The following is a 9,686-nucleotide window of genomic DNA, read 5'->3' on the forward strand; positions in this document are numbered from 1 at the left end:
TAGCCTGCTGGGATCCAGGTCATGCAATGAACCTGGCATGATTTTTAACCTACTGGGCTAGGGACTTGAATTACTGTTGGCACATGGCTTCCATCTCCATACCCCATATGCTACTGACAACACCTCAGAAGTTGGTCTGGGAAGCGGATTTTAATAGTAGGTTGTATGTAACTACTGTATTCTGACTGAAGGTTTTACTTTTGTCTTCTTTTCTCTCCTCTTGCCTTTCCTGGTTCTTAATTGTCTTGAAATATTAGGTTCTTGTTTTTTCCTTCCTTTCTTTCCTTCCTTCCTTCCTTTTTTTTTTTTTTTTTTGGTTATGGTTTATTTTAAAAGATCTTATAAAGTATTTTCAAACATATTTATTGTTAAAGTTTCTATTTTAATTAGTGAAAATCTTATCTTTCAGAGTATCTTAAAGTGAGGTCACATGATCCAGAGGAAGCTATTAGACATGATGTTATTGTGTCTATAGTTACAGCTGCTAAAAAGGATATTCTTCTGGTCAATGATCACTTACTTAATTTTGTGAGAGAGAGAACATTAGACAAACGGGTAAGTAGGAAGAAATAATTATTAGTAGGTTTTCATTTTTAATACTTGAGGTTTAATAGTATTTCTATTAACTACTGAAATATAAGTGTAAATAGCTCCTTTTTGTGGGGAAACATGAGCAGATTTTAATTTTCATTATATTAAATGGTAGTGACTTTTCTAAGGATTTTTTGTTCTCATACTAAGAATGAGATGGCTCTTAATGGTAGTCAGATCTTTACTCTGTACATTGGTTTTACTGATAAGTGATATGTATAAAGGCTTCAGGAACAACTTGTCTTACGTTGTTGGCTTTCTCTTCTCTTTCCTCCCAGGGCTGTCAGTGTATTGGTATGACTTGGTAGTTCCCTAGCTGGTTGCATTATAATAAACAGTGAATAGAATGCAAAAGATGTTTTCAACTTGGTGAAGCTAAACCCTGCAAAAGAACTGCTTCTAGATTGTCTTTTGTGACCCAAACCAGCCTTCTTGAGTGAGCATCTAATGGCTCTACTCATGAATCTTGAACTTCTGAAGAGAGGACTATATCTTACTATGATTGAGTGTAGTACATTAGGTACTTAGCAAATATTTCAGTGGTTGTTGATTCTTCTCCTTATCCACATTGGACTTTCCTTTGTAGCATAGGCTCAATTGACTTTTAGGCTTTCAAGTAATTTTAGCGAAAGCTGAAACTCTTTGACTTATTTAAGGGTTAATTAGCAAAGAAAGTAGGAAGCCTATTGGTAACTGTGAATAGCTTTGACTGGGTAAATACTTTCAACATTCTAACAATCTTTGAAGGTTGATGTGCCATCTTTATTGCTTAATTCACTCTTTCATGGTTTTGGGTGGCAGATAAATGGAAAGGAATAGTATGGTTTTCCCTCTAAATCTAAGAACAACATATATTAACTGATACATTTACACTAATCTTTATTGAATATTTAATTGGGTTCTTAGTTATTGCAAACCAAGAGGCATAAATAAGGGAGAGTGTTTGCATCATGACTAAGATAACAGCTTTTTAAATGTTAAAGTAATCTTTCTTCTTTTTTTTTTTTTGGAGAGGTTTTTTTTTGCTATAGGGAAAGTAATCTTTCTTTGTGGGGTAGGCTTAGAATTTCAACAGTATATATTTTTGAACATTATGTGGTATTTGCTGTAGAATTGTTTGTTCATTCATATGAAACTTGAGTACTGAAAAATTACTGACTATATTCATGTTTTTGGCAGTTTTCTAATACAATGTATCTTTAAAGCTACAATCCAGGGAAATTTTAGAAGTAGCATAGGGAATTAAAGATACAGGTTTACAAACAAATTAAAACTTATTTTATGATGAGTGCTTTTAGAAATCTTTTATTTCAATATGTAGTTGGTGGATGATTGAGATACAGACTGTTTCTCTCTTTTTTTTTGGTCCTAGAGAGAGATTTTTGCTATAGGATGCCTATGGTCACTAGAGAGACAGAGATAGAAAATGAGAAATTACCCTCAGGGGGATGGGCATGCTGTAATCCCTTCTCCTCTTGGGATTTTGAGCACCCTTGTACACCCAAATCCTGGTGTCAGTTTCCAGGACTTGAACCATGGTCGACTATGTGGGAGTTCAGCACCTTAACCACTGTGGCCCCCTGCCCCCTACTGTTTCTTTCTTTCTTTTTCTGAGAGGTTTTTGCTATGTGGTGTGTGTGTTCACCAAAGAGACAGCAAGAAATCACCCCCCGAAGGTATGGCCATGCCTCAATCCCTTCTCCTCCATTCTCTTTTCGGGGTTCTTGGATATGCACACATGCCCAGTGTGAGTTTAAGCCACCGGGTCCAGGAATAGAACCATGGTCGACTACATGGGAGTCCAGTGACATAGCCATTATGCCATCTGCTGGTCCTCCCCTCCCCCCTCCGAGTGTTTCTAATTTACTCTAGTTAACCAAAACAAAGAGTAAGTAAAGAATATTGTTATGAATGATAGCATAACAATATGTTATTTCCTCTTCTACAAAGGAGAAAATGAATAATCTCTGCAGGTTCATGATGTTCTAAGTATTACTAATTGTCTTATTAATTATAGCCTTTGTTTATGGAAGATTATAAAGAACCTCACTTTCAGATGAATAATATTAGATATATTATAGTAAATAATACATTTGTTTAAAAAAGTAAATATATTTCTCTTATACTTCAGCTTGATTTCCAGATGTACAGAATGGACTCTTGATAGTTCTTTATATCCAACATTTGAGATAGTCAGTATCATATATGCCTACTATATACCCAAATTATTATTGACATATTACATGCATGCTCAGTATAGACTGTTACATATAGTTTATCCTATTAAGTTTCTTTGCCTTTTGTAATTTTGTGGCTCGTTTTTCTTCAACTTTGTGATGGTAGATAGATTATGACTGCCTGCCTTTATTTTTTAGTAGATGATGGATGCGAGATATTAAAGTTCTTTATGCATGTCGATCTTTCTCTTGTTCTTTACATAGTAGATATATTAATATGATAGCTGTGTTTTTAAAAAATAAATATAGTAATTATAAAGTGATATTCAGTATCTAACTTGAGGAAAATATATTGTGTAAAATGAAGGAAAATGAAAAAGTACAAAGCTGTACTTTACTGAATTTATATAATGGAAATATTTTTTACATTATAAAGGAATTTTTTTGTTTTTAAGTGGAGAGTGCGCAAAGAAGCCATGATGGGACTTGCCCAAATTTATAAGAAATACTCTTTACAATCAGCAGCTGGGAAGGATGCTGCAAAACAGATATCATGGATCAAAGACAAATTACTACACATTTATTATCAAAATAGTATTGATGATCGGTAAGTTAAGGACATTATATTATTTTGTTGTTGTTTTTTTTTTTTTTTTTTTAAGATTTTTGCTAAGAGGTGTATGTGCTTGCTAGAGAGAGACAGAGTAGGAGGGAAAGTGAGAAATCACCTTGCAGGGGATAGCTACACCACAGTCCCTTTTCAAACATTATCTTAGAACTGTGGGCATGCATGCCCTAGCGTGGGTCCTAGCCACTGGGTCCAGGACTCGAACCCTGGTTGACCATGTGAAAGTCCAATGTCTTAACCATCACGCCATCTGCTGACCCCATATTTATTTAAGATTTTTGCTAAGAGGTGTATGAGCTTGCTAGAGAGAGACAGAGTAGGAGGGAAAGTGAGAAATCACCTTGCAGGGGATAGCTACACCACAGTCCCTTTTCAAACATTATCTTAGAACTGTGGGCATGCATGCCCTAGCGTGGGTCCTAGCCACTGGGTCCAGGACTCGAACCCTGGTTGACCATGTGAAAGTCCAATGTCTTAACCATCACGCCATCTGCTGACCCCATATTTAGGTGATTTTAGATCTACTGTTTATTGGGAACGTTTTTCTTTATTACTTTTAAAGTCCTTCCTCAGTTTTTACTACAAAGTAAGGTAGCGAGTAACTAGTTTTATTCTTATCAAAGCGATTACTGAAGTATTAATGTATATATAACTTTATGAATGTACCTCTTTTACATTCACTTTCATGTAAAATGGGAATGGGTATAGGTATAATTTTATTTTTGTTTTATAAGTAATTGTATTCTAAAGTTTCATATTTTCAAAAATATATAAAAATAAACCCTTAGGATTATAAATATCTTAAATAAAAACAGTTTCTACTTGGGCTGGCTCCTTGCTGCTGGTTAAGAGAGCTGGATCTTACATGATTAACTATTTAGTTCAAGTCCTCGACGTGGTGACTTGAAAAACATGCTGGGCACTGTGCATGTATGAAAAGATGGAGAAATGGAGGAGACAGGATTGTGGTGTGACTTCACCCCCATTGTGTGTTTTAGGGTACTTTTTCCCTTTTTCTTTGTCACTGGTGAGCACATGCATCTTTTCGCAAAAAAGCAAATAAAAGCAAAAGCAGTTCATATTGAAGGCTAAAAATAGTATAAATTTGCATAAAAATATATTATCTGAATATAATCTTAATATTTTTCCCATTCCTAAGGTTGGATCTTTTATGGATCTCACCTATTTGTTAGTTAATAGAACTATAAATCTTGGTAAAGTCTGAATTGATATGATAGATTATTAGTGGGATCCAAGTGATGTTGCCTGTAGCAGATCAGATTAAAAAATTAAGGAATAGATCATGTTCAGATTTTAAAAGGCATACAGATTGATTATCCTAAGCTAACATTATCTAAGAAACTTTAGTTATTTTTAGAAAATTGAAGATTTTAGACTTTCTGCATTACTGCATAAAGATTTTCATTATATTTCGGTAGAACTTTTAAAGTTATTTTTTGTTTATTACTCATCATAGAGCAAAAGCAAGAGGTTTTAGGGGAAGGAGAGAGAGAGAGAAAGGGGGAGAGAACCCTCTACAGAGCTCAGTTTATGCCACAGTCCTCTCTAGTCCTCTAGGCTGCCAGTGTCCTGGACATGTGTACATGCACCCAGTGTGTTTTCAGACCATCCAGGCCAGGGCTAGAACTGTGGCCCATAGGCATGTGGTTCCAGCCCTGAGTCTGAAAAGCTACTGACAGTGCCACAGATGCTGGGCCTTGTTTAGTGCTTTTAGGTGGCTTTTCATGGTAATTACTATGAAAACGTAAACAAGTAATAAGAATTTCTTTGTCATTTTAACTTACAGAAATTTAGAATTTGGCATGTGTGTAGATTTTTAACCTTTTTTTATACAGATAAGTAAATTGAATCCCTGTTGTGTAACTTGCCTAATGTCATGAAGCAGTGGTTATTTTAGATGATTGTAAGGCTCTTTGCAGTATATTCACCTGTCCTCTTTTGGACCCTTTTTCTATAAAAAGAGGACTTTGATTTGAAAATCTCATCTCTGCTCAGGAAATCAGGGATTTCTTCAATATGTATTCTTTATGTCATTTTGTAATTTATGTACAAATATAATATATTAAAAATGAATATTATGCCTTCTCTGATCTTTTGTAGATTACTTGTTGAACGGATCTTTGCTCAGTATATGGTTCCCCACAATTTGGAAACTACAGAAAGAATGAAGTGCTTATATTACTTATATGCTACACTGGATTTAAATGCTGTAAAGTATGTTTCAAATGTCAAACCCTGTTCTTTTCATCTTTTGCAGTATATTGGTTTTTATGGAAAGGAAACCATAAATAACTGCATTTTAAAATGTGAACTATGTAATGTAAAATATTATTTCAAGGGTCAAGCACTATAAGGTACTTGGCTATTTTTTCAGAAAGTACTGCTATCAACATGATATTAAGCAATTGAAGAGCAGATAGAGTTGATTGATGTGTAACCTTAAAGGATTTTATGTTTTTCTCCAGGGTTTCATATTGTTGATATCTCAGGAAATATTGATGTGTACTTGTTTGTTTGTTTGCTTTTCTTAAAGTGTTAGAAAGGTCCATGTCATGAAAATACTACCTTCTTGTGCTCATGTGATACTCATTTGAATTACGGTTTAAGGCAGTGGAGTACATATTTTGTGCTATATAGAGCCTTAATATGGTGTTATAGTTTAGCTTAAGGATGACTCATAGTATTATTACTGTGCTTTATTCAAAAAGTATTTTTGGGTGTCTTGGTAGGGAATTAGCATTTTAGACATGGAAGAAGCATTGCTAATCTAAGTGAATCCTATTAAGGATTAGGAAATTTAGATTTAGAGATTCACTCTAGACTTTAGGGAAATTAGACCCTTAGTATTAGAGCACATACAGTTTAAATCAGTGGCAGCTTAAATGTTCAGAAATAGGAGGACTAAATACAAATTTTTTTTGTGTACTGTTATTTATTGGGACTTTTGACTTTATTTCCTCCATGGAAATAACTGTATGTGCTATTTATATTTTTTATAGAAATGTTGAGGAAACAGTTGTAGAGAGAAGTATACTTTTCTTCTTATCTGCCGTATTTCAGGCATTAGAATATTGTTTGTGGATGCTTTTGTGTTTTTACAGTGGAAAAATAGTTGCAAAAGACAGCATTTTGTCCACAAAGCTTAAAATATTTTACACAGTCTTTTGCAGAAAAAAGTTACCTACCTTCACTTTAAGTGATATATATATTTTTTCTGTTTTAACAAATGAACTAAATCACATAGATGTTAACTGACTTGCACAAAGTCATACAGAGTAATAAGAGAGGGAACCAGGATTTGAACTAAGTTCTGCTTGATTCTAAAACTTGTTCTTTCTCCACTACATACACTAAAATGTGTTATTGCCATATGTAATTTTATTACTTATATTAGAAACTGTCCTCCCGAGACCAGGAGATAGCATAATGGCTATGCCGCTGGACTCCCACGTAATTGACTGTGGTTTGAGTCCTGGACCTAGTTGCTTAAACTCATGCTGGGTGTGTGTGAGTGCATGCCCAAGATCCTAAGAGAAGAAATTGTGGCATGGCATCGCCCCGGGGGTGATTTCTCACTTTCTATCTCTCTGTCTTTCTGGTGAGTGTATGTGCCCTATAGCAAAAACCTCTCAAAAAAAAGAAGAAGAAACTGTCCTCTGGAATTTGGATGTATTTGTAAAATAGTTGGCTTAGCATAGTTTAATGAATGATTCTTTTCCTAATAGTACAGTCAGTGGCCTCTTAGATTGGATGAAGCATGATTCATTCAAGACCAAAAAGTAAATAAATGTACTTTCAAGCAATAATTGAGAATTTGCCACTTAAAGATTATGCTTGAGGGAACAGCAGTTAGTGTAATGGCTATGTCACTGGGCTCCCATGTAGTCGACTGCGGTTCGAGTCCTGGACTTGGTGGCTTAAACTCAGTCTGGGCGTGTATGCGTGTATGCCCAAGGTCCCGAGAAGAGAATGGAGAAGGAATTGTGGCGTGTTCACTCCCCTGCGGGGGTGATTTCGTGCTTTCTGTCTCTCTGTCTTTCTGGTGAGCGCATGTACCCAATAGCAAAAACCTCTCCAAAAAAAGAAAAAGAAAAGATTGTACTTGAAAAACTTACTAAAAAAATTAGTTTGTTTTGGTAAAAACGGAAATAAAATCTAGAAGGAAAGAATAGTATGTAAGAGGTAACAAAAATAAAATGTGAATAATCAAGGACTGTTAATAATAATAAAGGTTTTCTTTGGAAAAATGGGAGTGAGAAGTAAAAACTTATCTAGCATTTGGGCTGATGTTTAGCCAGCACACACTTCTGTAGCTCTCTGTGAGTTCTCTTGCGTGTCTTAGAATTGTCCCTACCAGGTCCCCTTTTTGCCTAGAATAGTAGGAAAAAAAAGCCTTGAGGACCTTCTTTAACTGATCGCTGTTCTGATTGGTTGGTGCCATGCATTTGTGAAAAAAATGTGAATACTAGGTGGAAACTATGAGATTAACCATGTTTGAGATAGTAGGTAAGTAATAAACATTAAAGTGTTCCATGGTGGGTTTTTTTTGGAGAGGTTTTTGCTATAGGGTGTGTGCGCTCACCAGAAAGAGAGACAGAGAGATAGAAAGCAAGAAATCACCTGCTAGGAGGGATGGCCACACTGCAATCCCTTCTCCTCCACTCTCCTCTCGGGATCTTGGGCACGCACGCACATGCACCAAGTGTGAGTTTAAGCCACCAGGTCCATAACTCGAACCACGGTCAACTACATGGGAGTTCAGCGGCATAGCCATTACACTAACCGCTGATCCCAAACTAATCTGTACACCAAGGTGTTTTAATCATATAAAAGTGAGGACAGAAATGTTGATTAATTAGACCATAAAGTCAGATGTACATGTTAAAAATGTAACAGTTAACACTAAAAGAACAAAATTTAATATATAGTTTCCAAGCCCACGTGAGTAAGAAAATTTATAACAAAAAGAAAACAAAAATAATAGTAAGTAAAAACACAGATTATGAATCATAGTTATAAAACTAAACATACTAGGTTTCATAACCCATCCCTTAATGACAAGAATGTTTGAATAAAAATTAAAACACAGTGCTATTCACAGGAGATATTCTGAAAAATAATGCCCTTGGGACCATCAGTTTGTTTAATGGCTATGTCGCTGGACTCCCACGTAGTCGACCGTGGTTCATGTCCCAGACCTGGCGGCTTAAAACTCACGCTGGGCACGTGTGCGTGTGTGGCTAAGATCCCGAGAGGAGAATGGAGGAGAAGGAATTGCGGTGTGGCCATCCCCCCTGGGGGGGTGATTTCTCCCTTTCTGTCTCTCTGTCTGTCTCTCTCTCTCTCTGGCAATCGCATGCACCCTAAAGCAAAAAAAGAAAAAGAAAAATAACGCCCTTGAAAGTTGAAATAAAATTCCAGTCTTGACCAGTATTAAGAAAAGGCTTTGATTCCAAAAAGTCGTGGTGAATGAATGGATATTTATCTGTTTTAACACAAAACACTTAGGGTACATTAGTATCTTATTTTCCTTTTTCTTGAAGAGGCTTTTGCTATAGGTACATACACTCACCAGAAAGACAGACAGCGAGAAATCACCCCCCAGGGGGGATGACCATGCCACGATCCCTTCTCCTCCACTCTCCTCTCGGGATCTTGGACATGCACGCATACATGCCCAGCATGAGTTTAAGCCACTGGGTCCAGGACTTGAGCCGTGGTCAGCTACATGGGAGTCAAGTGACATAGCCATTATGCCAACTGCTGCTCCCATGAATATCATCTTTTAAATGTCTTTTATTTTAACCAACTTTCTGACGTTAACTGACCTACTATAAATACACCACTTACTAACATTTTAGTACTTTGCATTTATCGTGGTTGTTTTCTCCAAAAAACCTTGATACTTTATATTATGTAATAACAAATAAAGCACATTTATTTGAGTTATTAAGTGTAGTAATAAAATTATCTGCCAATCTACCATCCAACTTGTGAATTCTTCTTTCCTTCATCATCCTTTTCTTCTTCTGATCTGAATTTTGGGTTTCTCATGTCCTCTCAAAAAATAGTTTTAACATATGTGTGTATATATACACACACACACATATGTATGTATCTCAGTAATATATTTTTGCTTGTTTTTGAATTCTATGAAAATGTACTGTATGTGTAGTCTTCTGTGATTTTTAACTCTAATATATTTTTTTTCTATTTATTTATTTACATTCATTCACTGTACATCATTACAGCATACAAAATGAGATTTT

General features: G+C 35.6%; 1 protein-coding gene across 5 annotated transcripts in view; it reads left to right on the forward strand.

Moving 5' to 3' along the window:
• PDS5B (PDS5 cohesin associated factor B) overlaps positions 1–9,686 on the forward strand; it is a 226,504-nt gene that overhangs the window by 123,472 nt on the left and 93,346 nt on the right. For all 5 annotated transcript variants that reach the window (XM_027775693.1, XM_027775694.1, XM_006158446.3 and 2 more), the window contains exons 11-13: positions 410–555; positions 3,224–3,375; positions 5,518–5,631. In XM_027775693.1, coding sequence (XP_027631494.1) covers positions 410–555; positions 3,224–3,375; positions 5,518–5,631 — 412 coding nt within the window. The remainder of the gene's footprint in view (positions 1–409; positions 556–3,223; positions 3,376–5,517; positions 5,632–9,686) is intronic.

Source organism: Tupaia chinensis, unplaced genomic scaffold, assembly GCF_000334495.1.
Source record: "Tupaia chinensis unplaced genomic scaffold, TupChi_1.0 Scaffold000597_1, whole genome shotgun sequence".
In the NCBI taxonomy this organism is placed as follows: Eukaryota; Metazoa; Chordata; class Mammalia; order Scandentia; family Tupaiidae; genus Tupaia; species Tupaia belangeri.